The following is a 13,810-nucleotide window of genomic DNA, read 5'->3' on the forward strand; positions in this document are numbered from 1 at the left end:
AGGCTACCGCCACCTTTCTACTCCCAACGCTGGCTTCGCTCTGTTTCTGGAGACACTAGGCGGCCCGGCAGCTGCTCCAGTCTGACTTGGTGAGTCTTGAGGAATCAAACTGTGGGAACTGGGCTCTGACTTCTAGACCAATGACGGCATGGCTTTCGGAGCATATAAGGGAAAACTAAAGTCACTGAAAACCATTTCAGTAATTCCCTACTATCTAACTATCATTTTAGAGCCGGTGAAAAGTGAGGAGTAGAGATAGCAAAGACTGGTCCAAGATTCCACACTGAGCGGCCAGATCTAGACCTGTGTGTGCTCTTCAACCTGTGTCAAGTCTGAATTGAGGTGTGTTCCAAATGTGAAAAACACCCTGGATTTCGAACACATAGTAATAAAAAGTAAAATATCAGTTTAATAAGTTTTATATTGATTATGTGTTGAAATAATATTTGGATATGTTAAATAAATCATAGTAACATTAATGTCACCAGTTCCATTTTTGTGTTTTTGAATGTAAAAACTTAAAATTGCATGAGAAACTTGCATTTTACACACACACACACACTTTAAAAAAAACCTTGTACTTTATTTACAACACATAGGCTATCTGCACAAATAGCTGACCAATATTATTTAAAAAAAAAAAAAAAAAGCCAGTTGAGGGGGAGAGAATGGTCACCTATTTTTTTTCCTGCCTCATCCAGGCTCTGGTTGGTACTCCACCATGCCCAAAAAGGGAAGGCCAAAATTAAAAATAAAATTAGTGTAGAATAAATGGGGAGTGAGATGGAAGAAAAGATGAGACAGGAGAGTACTATATTTACACTAGCATTTTATACACAACTGTCCCATTTCATCCCAATCCTAATCCTGAAAATGAGAGGTGGCAGGTCCAAGGAACAGAGGTTGTCTGGGGACCCAGAAAGCCTCCCATGCTCAACTGTAAAGGGTCTCATTTCAAGACCAGAAGGTGGGCAGGAAGAGTAGACTAGGAACTCATTTCCAAACCAGTCTCCCTTGGGAATTCCTGCCTTGAAGTGGGACAGTATTCAAGCTTCAGGAGATAGGCTGAGGACCCTGAGGCTCAGTTCCCAAGTCATATTGTCATTTGGAAGTTCCAGCCTAGAGACTGTGACGTCAGGATCTTCATATTTGGGAGCCCCCCCCCCCCCAATTGCCAGCCCTCTGGTTTGCACTTCTGGCAATAAAAGAAGTTAGGACATTGATTGGTCTTCTTTATCTTAGCAGAGGAAAGGTGAATCCATGTTCCACAGAGGCTGTACTCAATCCTGGGCCACCTAGCAAAGGGCTTTCAGCAGTAACACGTGATGAGGTCCCATGAGTCATCACCTGATTCTACCATGATGTCCTCATCCATGGTCTGCATCTTGCTCACTGGAGCTGGCGTCTCTGTCTTAGCTTGTTTCAGTGCTGCCCACCTCCTTGCTTTTTGCATCGTGTTTTGATTGGCCAGTGCAGATCTAGACTAAAATCTAGTCCAGCAAACTCCTGGTGGAAGACCTCGTGTCCTATAATACCATTTTGAAGAGAAGTATCTCTGTCCATCTGGCGGGTCGGAAGTATGAGTGGTAATGAGTATGCAATTCCACTATAAAAGGCTCATAGTTCTAGTGTTCTGTCTGGGACCTTGCTAGTCAACATGTTTGAATCAGAACCTTCATTTTAACAAGCTCCTTGAGTGCCTCTCATATACATAAGGATCCAGAAGCACTCTTTTGGAATTTAGCCCTCAACTCTCTTTTTCCTTTGGTTTCTTCACAAGTGCCTAGGCTGTATTAATAACCCAGATTTATTAATACAGATTGCTTGTATTAAAATTACGAGCATTTTGAACAAACTTTTCAGGAGATATTTTGCATATTCAAGTGTGAGAAACATTGATCTCAATGGTAATTGCATTTCTCTTCATCTTCCCAGTTTAGACAAGCGTGATCCCCAAATCAGTAACATCAGCAGCAGCAACATCACCTGAGAACTTGTTAGAAATGCAAATTCCTGGGTTCCATCTCAGCTAAAGGGCTTCTTGAAGGCCAGATATGGTTCCTAATTTTTAATTCATCTGATTCAAGTCCACAATTTGGGAAGAATGGGGTGACTATAATGGGTTTTCTTTGGAGGTGAGCAAATTCAGCTCTCCCTAGTTCTTAAGTCCCCTCTAAGAAGACTTTCCTCTGGGAAGTCTAGCCTCACTTCCCCAGTCCTGTTGTTCTACCTTTCATCTGTCTTTTTCCAACCCCACCCTACACTTTCAGGAGTGAGGATGGCTTTTCGCCCCTCAAACACTGACGATATTGAAGAGGAGATGGAAAACCCTATGCTTGCAAGACTGAATAGTATAAAAGCAAGGGGAAGACTGAGTTATGTGACACCCACAGACAATGAAGCTGGTACACAATACCTGACATTTGGCCACACTACAAAAGCCCAGGAGAGGACGAGAAAACGACAGCAGCCTATAAAACTAGAGCCTCTGGTAAGTTCAAAAACCAATAACTCGGCCCTGGCTGGTTGGCTCAGCGGTAGAGCGTCGGCCTGGCGTGCGGGGGACCCGGGTTTGATTCCCGGCCAGGGCACATCGGAGAAACGCCTATTTGCTTCTCCACCCCCACCCCCTCCTTCCTCTCTGTCTCTCTCTTCCCCTCTTGCAGCCAAGGCTCCATTGGAGCAAAGATGGCCCGGGCGCTGGGGATGGCTCCTTGGCCTCTGCCCCAGGCGCTGGAGTGGCTCTGGTTGCTGCAGAGCGATGCCCCGGAGGGGCAGAGCATCGCCCCCTGGTGGGCAGAGCATCGCCCCTGGTGGGTGTGCCGGGTGGATCCCGGTCAGGCGCATGCGGGAGTCTGTCTGACTGTCTCTCCCCGTTTCCAGCTTCAGAAAAAAAAAAAAAAGAAAGAAAGAAAAGAAAAAACCAATAACTCAACCACTCTTGGCTACAGAGCAAGTTGCAAAATTGCTTTGGGGGGGATGTAATATTTCTTGACTCTAAACAAAGGAAAAATGAAAACTTAAAAGTTAAGACTTGCTTATGAAGTTGTAAACAATTAGTTATTTAAAGAATATGACTTCTAAGCAGTTTGAGGTGGGAGGAATATAGTGTGAACAAAATTTTCTAGTGTATAACTCTCTAGAATTATGTACAATGTGACACTTAATTATGTAGGTTGTAAGGCTCTTTTGGATATTAGGGCACCATTTAATACTGGAAACTTTAGTAAGAGTACTATATCTAGTTATAAATTTACAGGCATTCCTCAAAGATATTGTGGGTTTAGTTTCAGCACTGCAATAAACTGAATATTTCAGTAAAGTGAATCACACAAATTTTTTACTTTCCCAGTGTGTATAAAAGTTATATTTACACTACACTGTTGTCTCTGAAGTGTGCAATAGCAGTGTGTCTGAAAGACAATGTACATACCTTAATTAAAACATACTTTATTGCCTAAAATATGCTAACTATCATCTGAACCTGTTGGAAAAAAATAGCACCAATAGACTTGCTCATTGTAGAGTTGCCACAAACATTTAATATGTAGAAAAGGCATTACCTGCAAAGCACAATAAAGCAGAATACAGTAGAATGAGGTATGCCTGTAGCAATATAGTGTGTCCTGAACAATTTTGTGCATGTCTGAAAAATGCTTAATTTTAAGAACCCATTTTTGCCTTTGGATAATTATAAATCTGTGTAAAGGAGCATCAAGTAAAAGTGTATCAAGTAAAAAGTGACAATTCTCACTTCCACCCTCAGATGTTACTACTAATTATTGGTGGTCACCGTTCAAGCTGCTTTATGTGTTTATTCAAATATATGCGTATATCTGAGTCTGTGTGTAAAGATTTGTAGCTTTAAAGTAAGATTATTCAGTAATACTGATCTTCAAAGTGCTCTTTTCACTTAAACATATAGAAACCCTCCCAATCCATGCATTCTGAGGGATCTTTTCTAACAGCTGCACCATATTTTGTTGCTATCCTATGGTACCCATCGATTGGTCTCTTACTGGTGGGAGCTCATGTGATTTCCTTTTTGTTTGTTAGTATTTTGCTGTTTCAGATAATGCTACATTAAATGGCCTTTCTTTTGTACATATAAAGATGGATTCCTGGGAGTGGCATTTTTAATTTTGAAAAATATTGCCCATTTTTCCTTTAAGGTTTAACCAGTTACCGTCCCAGCTGCAGAGTGAGAGAAGCCTGTTTAGACACATCTTTGCCAAACCTGACGCCATCATTTTTTTCCTAGATGGATAGGTTAAAATGGCATCAGGTTGTTGTTATAGTTTTCGTCTTATTAACAAAATATATGTTCATTCATTCCTTGCCATACATGTTACTTGTTTTCCTAGATTCTGTTCATTACCTTTGTCCACTTTAGATTGTTTGTCTTTTCCTATCAGTTTTTGAGGTTTTTAGAGATATATATTATGGACATTAACCCTTATTCCATTGTTTCTCAAACTTGAGTACTGATTTGTTTTTTAAAGAAAAACATACTTGAGTACCCCTACTGCTATTTGTTATTTTTATTATGTTACTTTATGTAAAAAATTAACCTAGGAATTAATTCAAATTTTAAGAAACAAAACAATGTCTTAATTACAAAGAAGACAACATAACCAATACAATTCAATTAACAATAAATACTAATTAACAAATGTTATTGGGTTGACACCAAACTTGCATTTGCAAGGTGGGTATGGTGTTAACTTCTGTGCTCTCTTCTTGGGATTCATGTGCCTGCACTGCATGTTGTATGGAGTGTCAGGACCTCCCTGCTGTTTTTCTTCCATGAAAATAGTATGAACCTTTACATATATTTATCTCTAACCTTCACTTGGCAAAAGAGTGTTATTAATCCCTGATGATTAAAGTTCTTTTTGTCATCACTGCAAAACTTCATATATATTAAATGTTAATTTTATACCTGTGATGTGCCAGGCTATGGGCCATGCCCTGGGGATACAGCAATAACAAAGGCAGATAGATTGCTGTTGACATGGTAGTAATCCTGAATGAATAAACTGAACAACTTTATCTAATGATAGGTGCTGTTAAGAAAATAATTCAGGAAATGTAGTGGAGACAAAGGGCAGGCTACCTTAGATTGGGTGCCTTCAAAGGGCTCCCTGAGATGTCATCTGAACAAATACCAGATTATTGCCTTTGCAATTTTGATAAGATTGCATGGAATGTGTAGATTGCTGTGGTTGGTGTGAATATTTGAATGATATAAGTTCTTCCAATACATGAACATGGTATATCTTTCTATTTATTTGTGTCATTTTTAATTTCTTTCATCAATATCTTACAGTTTTCAGAGTCTTTCATCTCCTTTTTTAAATTTACTTCTAGGTATTGTATTTTTTGATACATAGTTTATTATTAGTGCATAGAAATTGTGTACATTAATTTTGCATTCTGCAATTTTACTGAATTAATTTATTAGTCCTAATAGATTTTTGGTGGAGTTTTTAGGTTTTTTTTTTCTTTTTGTATATAGTATCATGACATCTGCAAGTAGTGACCGTTTTACTTCTTCCCTTTCAACTCGGATTCAGATACCTTTTATTTCTTTTTCTCTTGCTGCAGCTGGGACTTCCTATACTATGTTGAATATAAGTGAAGAGGGGCATTCTTGTCTTGTTACTGATCTTAGAGGAAAAGCTTTCAGCGTTTCACCATTTAGTATGTGAGCTGTGGGTTTGTCATATAGAGTCTTTTTTTCTTTTTTTTTAGCGAGAGAGACAGAGAGGGACAGACAGACAGGAAGGGAGAGAGATGAGAAGCATCAATCCATATATAGTTACAGCACCATAGTTGTTCATTGATTGCTTTCTCATATGTGCCTTTAACATGGGGCTCCAGTCAAGCCAGTGACACTTTACCCAAGCCACTGACCTTGGGCTCAAGCCAGAGACCTTAAGCTGCAAGCCAGCAACCTTTGGGTTCAAACCAGTGACCGTAGGGTCATATCTATGATCCCACGTTCAAGCCAGCAACCCCACACTCAAGCTGGTGAGCCTATACTCAAGCCGATGACCTCAAGCCGATGACTTCGGGATTTTGAACCTGAGTCTTCTTTATCCCAGGCTGACACTCTATCCACTGCACCACTGCCTGGTCCGGCAGTCATATATATCTTATTGTGTTGAGGTATGTTCCCTCTATACCTACATTTTTGACAGTTTTTGTATCATAAATGGATGTTGAACTTTGTCAAATCATCTATTGAGATGATCATATGATCGCTATCTTTCATTTTGTTAATGTGGCATATCACATAGATTGACTTGTGGTCCTTGCATTCCTGGAATAATTTCTGCTTAATCATGGTATGTGATCCTTTAATTTACTTTTGAATTCAGTTTATTAATATTTTGTTGAAAAATTTTGTATCTAAGTTTATCATTGATACTGGCCTGTCATTTTCTTTTTTGTAGTGCCTTTGGTTTTGTTATCAGGGTTCTGCTGGCCTCAAAAATATGTGTAGAAGCATTTTTTTCTCTTCAACTTTTCAAAATAGATTAAGGATAGATATTAATTCTCCTTTAAAAGTTTGGTAGCTTTCTTCTGTGAAGCTGTCTGATCCTTGTTTGTTGGGTAGTTTTTTGATTATTGATTCAATGTCATTACTAGTAATCAATCTGTTCAGATATTGTGTCTTCATGGTTCAGTCTTGGAAGGTTGTATCTTTCTAGAAATTTATCCATTCTTTGAGGATATATTTCAATTGTTTGGTATATAATGTTACCTGTATTTTCTCATGATCCTTTGTATTTCTATGGTGTTGATTGTATCTTCTCCCCTTTCATTTCTGAAGTTAGTTATTTGGGCTTTCACTCTGTTTTAGTTAATGAGTTTGGCTGAAGGTTTATCTATTTTATCTTTTCAGAGAACCAGTTAATTTCTTTGGTCTTTTCTCTTGTTTTCTTTTCTTTTGGTCTCTGTTACATTATATCTACTCTGAACTTTATAATTTTCTTCTACCAAATTTCTTTAGGCCTAAAGTTAGATGATTTATTTGGAATTTTTCCTGTTTCTTAAGGTAGGTCTGTGTTGCTATGATATTCCATTCTTAGAAATGCTTTAGCTGCATCCCACAGACTTTAGAAAGTTGTATTGCCATTTTCATTAGTCTCAAGGTATTTTATTTCCTTTTTGATTTCTTCATTGACCCATGGTCATTCAGTAGCATGCTGTTTAGTCTCCACATGCTTGTGGGTTTTTTCTGTTTTCTTATAATTGATTACTAGTTCATACTGTTACGATCAGAAAAGATGTTTGATATGATTTCAGCCTTCTTGAATTTATTGAGGTTTGGTTTGGGGCCTAACGTGTGATCCATCCTAGAGATAGTATCATGTTAACTTGAAAAGAATGTGTATTGTGCAATTTGGGGGTAAAGTATTCTATAAATATCTATTAAGTCTATCTGATGTAAAGTGTTGTTTAAAGACAATGTTACATTATTGGTTTTCTGTCTTTTTTTAAATTAATTAATTTATTTATTTTTTACAGAGACAGAGTCAGAGAGAGGGATAGACAGGAACAGACAGGAACGGAGAGAGATGAGAAGCATCAATCATTAGTTTTTCACTGCGCATTGCAACACCTTAGTTGTTCATTGATTGCTCTCTCATACATGCCTTGACTGCGGGCCTTCAGCAGACCGAGTAACCCCTTGCTGGAGCCAGCGACCTTGGGTTCAAGCTGGTGGGCTTTTCCTCAAACCAGATGAGCCCTCACTCAAGCTGGCGACCTCGGGGTCTCAAACCCGGGTCCTCTGCATCCCCGTCCGACGCTCTATCCACTGCGCCACCGCCTGGTCAGGCGGTTTTCTGTCTTGATGATGTATTTGTTGATATAAGGAGAGTATTAAAGTCCCTACTGTTAGGCATTACTATCAATATCTCCCTTTTGTCTGTTAATATTTAGGTACCCCTTTGTTGGATGTGTAAATATTTACAAATGTTATATCCTACTCTTGGGTTGACTCTTTTATGATTACCATATTTTCCCCTGTATAAGAGGATCCCATGTATAAGACGCACCTTAATTTTGGAGCTCAAAATTTGAAAAAAAAAATGTATTACAGGCCCTGGCCGATTGGCTCAGTGGTAGAGCATCGGCCTGGCGTGCAGAAGTCCCAGGTTCGATTCCCAGCCAGGGCACACAGGAGAAGCGCCCATCTGCTTCTCCACCCCTCCCCCTCTCCTTCCTCTCTGTCACTCTCTTCCCCTCCCGCAGCCGAGGCTCCATTGGAGCAAAGATGGCCCGGGCGCTGGGGATGGCTCCTTGGCCTCTGCCACAGGCGCTAGAGTGGCTCTGGTCACGACAGAGCAACGCCCCGGAGGGGCAGAGCATCGCCCCCTGGTGGGCAGAGCGTTGCTCCTGGTGGGCGTGCCAGGTGGATCCTGGTCAGGCGCATGCGGGAGTCTGTCTGACTGTCTCTCCCCGTTTCCAGCTTCAGAAAAATACAAAAAAATGAAATAAAAAAATTAAAAAAAAATGTATTACATAAAGTTATTGAACTCAAGTCTTATTCATCATAAAATTCATACAACTCCTCAACAAGCATGAAAAGGAGGGAAATGCAAGTAAAAAAAATCTACCACCACTATATAAGACACACTCCATTTTTAGACCCCAAATTTTTCTGAGAAAATGCGTCTTATACATGGGGAAATACAGTATGTAATGATCTTCTTTGTCTCTTTTTAGTGTTTGTTTTAAAGTCACTTTTGTCTGATATGAGTATTGCTACCCCAGCTTTATTTTCATTTTGATTCATATACAATATCTTCTTTCTTCAACTTCAGTCTGTGTGTGTCTTTTGAGCTGTAGTGAGTCCCTTTTAGGCCTCATATAGATGAGTCATGGGTTTTTTGCTTTACTCTGTTTTGTTTTAAATCCATCCAGCTGCCCTCTATCTATCGATTGGAAGATTTAGTCCACTTACATTTAAAGTAATAATTGTTAGGTATGTACTTAATATCATTTTGTTAATTTTTTTTTACTTATTTTTGTATTTATTTTCTGTCCCTTTCTCATTCTCCTTGTTTGCTGGTTTCCTTTAAAGTTATGTTTGGGTTACATTCTCTTTATTTTTGTGTATTTTATAGGTTTTTGGTTCTGGTTTATATATATTAACTTATATATATAACTGGCTATTTTAAGCTGATAGATGTTTAAGTTTGAATGTGTTCTGAAAACACTACATTTTACTCTTCCTTCCCACATTTAATGTTTTGATATTTTAATGTCATATTTTAGATATTTTGTTTTGTGTGTCCCCTAACTTCTTATTGTAGTTATAGTTGATTTTACTACTTTAATCTTTTAACCTTTATACTAGCTTTTTAAGTGATTGATCCACTGTGTTTACTATATATTTGCCTTTACCAGTGAGATATTTTTTCTTTCATATATCTTGTTATTTCTAATTATTGTCCTTCCTTTTGCCCTTAAAGAAAACACTTGAACATTCCTTATAAAGCCAGCTTAGTACTGGTGAGCTCCTTTAGTTTTTTTTTGTTTTTTTTTTTTAATAATTTTATTTTTTTAATGGGGTGACATCAATAAATCAGGATACATATATTCAAAGATAACAAGTCCAGGTTATCTTGTCTTTCAATTATGTTGCATACCCATCACCCAAAGTCAGATTGTCCTCAGTCACCTTCTATCTAGTTTTCTTTGTGCCCCTACCCCTCACCCTTTCCCTCTCCCTTTCCCCCCTCCCCCCGTAATCACCACACTCTTATCAATGACTCTTAGTTTCACTCTTATGTCCCACCTACGTATGGAATAATGCAGTTCCTGTTTTTTTCTGATTTACTTATTTCACTTCGTATAATGTTATCAAGATCCCACCATTTTGCTGTAAATGATCCGATGTCATCATTTCTTATGGCTGAGTAGTATTCCATAGTGTGTATTTGCCACATCTTCTTTATCCAGTCATCTATAGATGGGCTTTTTGGTTGTTTCCATTTCCTGGCCACTGTGAACAATGCTGCAGTGCACATGGGACTGCATGTGTCTTTACGTATCAACGTTTCTGAGTTTTGGGGATATATACCCAGTAGAGGGATTGCTGGGTCATAACGTAGTTCTATTTTCAGTTTTTTGAGGAACCATCATACTTTCTTCCATAATGGTTGGACTACTTTACATTCCCACCAACAGTGTATGAGGGTTCCTTTTTCTCCACAGCCTCTCCAACATTTGCTATTACCTGTCTTGCTAATAACAGCTAATCGAACAGGTGTGAGGTGGTATCTCATTGCAGTTTTGATTTGCATTTCTCTAATAGCTAAAGAAGATGAGCATCTTTTCATATATCTGTTGGCCATTTGTATTTCTTCCTGGGAGAAGTGTCTGTTCATATCCTCTTCCCATTTTTTTATTGGATTGTTTGTTTGTTTGTTGTTGAGTTTTAGGAGTTCTTTGTATATTTTGGATATTAGGCCTTTATCTGAGCTGTTGTTTGAAAATATCATTTCCCATTTAGTTGGTTTTCTGTTTATTTTGTTATCAGTTTCTCTTGCTGAGCAAAAACTTCTTAGTCTGATGTAGTCCCATTCATTAATTTTTGCCTTCACTTCTCTTGCCTGTGGAGTCAAATTCATAAAATGCTCTTTAAAACCCAGGTCCATGAGTTGAGTACCTATGTCTTCTTCTATGTACTTAATTGTTTCAGGTCTTATGTTTAGATCTTTGATCCATTTTGAGTTAATTTTTGTACAGGGGGACAAACTGTAGTCCAGTTTCATTCTTTTGCATGTGGCTTTCCAGTTTTCCCAGCACCATTTATTGAAGAGGCTTTCTTTTCTCCATTGTGTGTTGTTGGCCCCTTTATCAAAAACTATTTGACTATATATATATGGTTTTATTACTGGGCTTTCTATTCTCTTCCATTGGTCTGAGTGTCTATTTTTCTGCCAATACCATGCTGTTTTGATTGTCGTGGCCCTATAATATAGTTTGAAGTCAGGTATTGTAATGCCCCCAGCTTCATTCTTTTTCTTTAGGATTGCTTTGGCTATTCGGGGTTTTTTATAGTTCCATATAAATCTGATGATTTTTTGCTCTATTTCTTTAAAAAATGTCATTGGAAGTTTGATGGGAATTGCATTAAATTTGTATATTGCTTTGGGTAATATAGCCATCTTGATTATATTTATTCTTCCTAGCCAAGAACAAGGTATATTCTTCCATCTCATTATATCTTTTTCGATTTCCCTTAACAATGGTTTATAGTTTTCATTATATAACTCCTTTACATTCTTTGTTATGTTTATTCCTAAGTATTTTATTTTTTTTGTTGCAATCGTGAAGGGGATTATTCTTTTGAGTTCATTCTCAATTGTTTCATTGTTGGCATATAGAAAGGCTATTGACTTCTGTATGTTAATTTTGTATCCTGCGACCTTACTGTATTGGCTTATTGTATCTAGTAGTCTTTTTTTTTTTTTATTTATTTATTTATTTATTTATTTATTTATTTTAGAGAGGAGGGGGGAGATAGAGAGAGAGAGAAGGGGGAGGAGCAGGAAGCATCAACTCCCATATGTGCCTTGACCAGGCAAGCCAGGGTTTTGAACCGGCAACCTCAGTGTTTCCAGGTTGACGCTTTATCTACTGCGCCACCACAGGTCAGGCTCTAGTAGTCTTTTTGTGAATTCTTTGGGGTTTTCGATGTATAGGATCATATCATCTGCAAAAAGTGATACCTTTACTTCTTCTTTTCCGATATAGATGCCTTTTATTTCTTTGTCTTGTCTGATTGCTCTGGCTAGAACCTCTAGTACCACATTAAATAAGAGTGGAGAGAGTGGACAACCCTGTCTTGTTCCTGATTTAAGGGGGAAAGCCTTCAGTTTAGTGCCATTTAATATGATGTTAGCTGATGGTTTATCATATATGGCCTTTATCATGTTGAGATATTTTCCTTCTATACCCATTTTGTTGAGAGTCTTAAACATAAAATTGTGTTGTATTTTACCGAAAGCCTTTTCTGCGTCTATTGATAAGATCATGTGGTTTTTGTTCTTTGTTTTGTTTATATGGTGTATTACGTTAACCGTTTTACGTATGTTGAACCATCCTTGAGATTCTGGGATGAATCCCACTTGATCATGATGTATTATTTTTTTAATATGTTGTTGTATTCGATTTGCTAGTATTTTGTTTAGTATTTTAGCATCTGTATTCATTAGAGATATTGGTCTGTAGTTTTCTTTTTTTGTGCCATCCTTGCCTGGTTTTGGTATGAGGGTTATGTTGGCCTCATAAAATGTGTTTGGAAGTAATGCTTCTTCTTCAACTTTTTGGAAGACTCTCAGTAGAATAGGAACCAAGTCTTCTTTGAATGTTTGATAAAATTCGCTGGTATAGCTATCAGGGCCTGGACTTTTATTTTTGGGGAGGTTTTTAATGGTTTTTTCTATTTCTTCTCTACTAATAGGTCTGTTTAGGCTTTCTGCTTCTTCTTGACTCAGTCTAGGAAGGTTGTATTTTTCTAGGAATTTATCCATTTCTTCTAGATTGTTGAATTTAGTGGCATAAAGTTTTTCATAGTATTCTACAATAATTCTTTGTATATCTACGGTGTCCGTGGTGATTTCTCCTCTTTCATTTTGGATTTTGTTTATATGAGTTCTTTCTCTTTTTTCCTTGGTAAGTCTTGCCAAGGGTTTGTCAATTTCGTTGATCTTTTCAAAGAATCAGCTTTTTGTTCTATTAATTTTTTCTATAGTTTTACTGTTCTCTATTTCATTTATTTCTGCTCTGATTTTTATTATCTCCTTTCTTCGGCTGGTTTTGGGTTTTCTTTGTTCTTCTTTTTCTAGTTCCTTAAGGTGTGAAGTTAAGTGGTTCACTTGGGCTCTCTCTTGTTTGTTCATATATGCCTGAAGTGATATGAACTTCCCTCTTATCACTGCTTTTGCTGCGTCCCATAGATTCTGATATGTCATATTGTCATTTTCATTAGTCTGTATATATCTTTTGATCTCTGCACTTATTTCTTCTTTGACCCATTCATTTTTTAAAAGTATGTTGTTTAGTTTCCACATTTTTGTGGGATTTTTTTCCTCCTTTTTGCAGTTGAATTCTAGTTTCAAGGCTTTATAATCAGAAAATAAGCTTGGTACAACTTCAATTTTTCTGAATTTGCTGATGTTGTTTTTGTGGCCCAACATATGGTCAATTCTTGAGAATGATCCATGTACACTGGAGAAAAATGTATACTCAGTTACTTTGGGATGAAATGTCCTGTAGATGTCTATCATATCCAGGTGATCTAGTGTTTTGTTTAAGGCCACTATGTCTTTGTTGATTCTCTGTTTGGATGACCAATCTAGAGCCATCAGCAGTGTATTGAGGTTTCCAAGTATGATTTTATTTTTGTCAATTTTTATTTTAAGGTCAATAAGTAGCTGTCTTATATATTTTGGTGCTCCTTGGTTTGGTGCATATATATTAAGAATTGTTATGTCTTCTTGATTCAGTGTCCCCTTAGCCATTATGAAATGGCCATTTATGTCTCTGAGTACATTTGTTGTCTTGTAGTCAGCATTATCCGATATGAGTATTGCTACGCCTGCTTTTTTTTGGATGTTATTTGCTTGGAGTATTGTTTTCCAGCCTTTCACTTTGAATTTGTTTTTATCCTTGTTACTTAGATGAGTTTCCTGTAGGCAGCATACAGTTGGAATTTCTTTTTTAATCCATTCTGCTACTCTGTGTCTTTTTATTGGTGAGTTTAATCCATTTACATTTATTGTAA

General features: G+C 37.5%; 1 protein-coding gene across 1 annotated transcript in view; it reads left to right on the top strand.

The window, feature by feature from the left end:
* Positions 1 to 13,810, top strand: part of DNAH6 (dynein axonemal heavy chain 6) — a 319,440-nt gene continuing 305,630 nt past the window's right edge. Inside the window, exons 1-2 of the mRNA XM_066267533.1 lie at positions 1 to 89; positions 2,271 to 2,491. Of these exons, the coding sequence (XP_066123630.1) occupies positions 2,279 to 2,491 (213 nt within the window). The 5' untranslated portion in view covers positions 1 to 89; positions 2,271 to 2,278. The remainder of the gene's footprint in view (positions 90 to 2,270; positions 2,492 to 13,810) is intronic.

This window comes from Saccopteryx bilineata, chromosome 3 (genome assembly GCF_036850765.1).
Source record: "Saccopteryx bilineata isolate mSacBil1 chromosome 3, mSacBil1_pri_phased_curated, whole genome shotgun sequence".
Taxonomy (NCBI): domain Eukaryota; kingdom Metazoa; phylum Chordata; class Mammalia; order Chiroptera; family Emballonuridae; genus Saccopteryx; species Saccopteryx bilineata.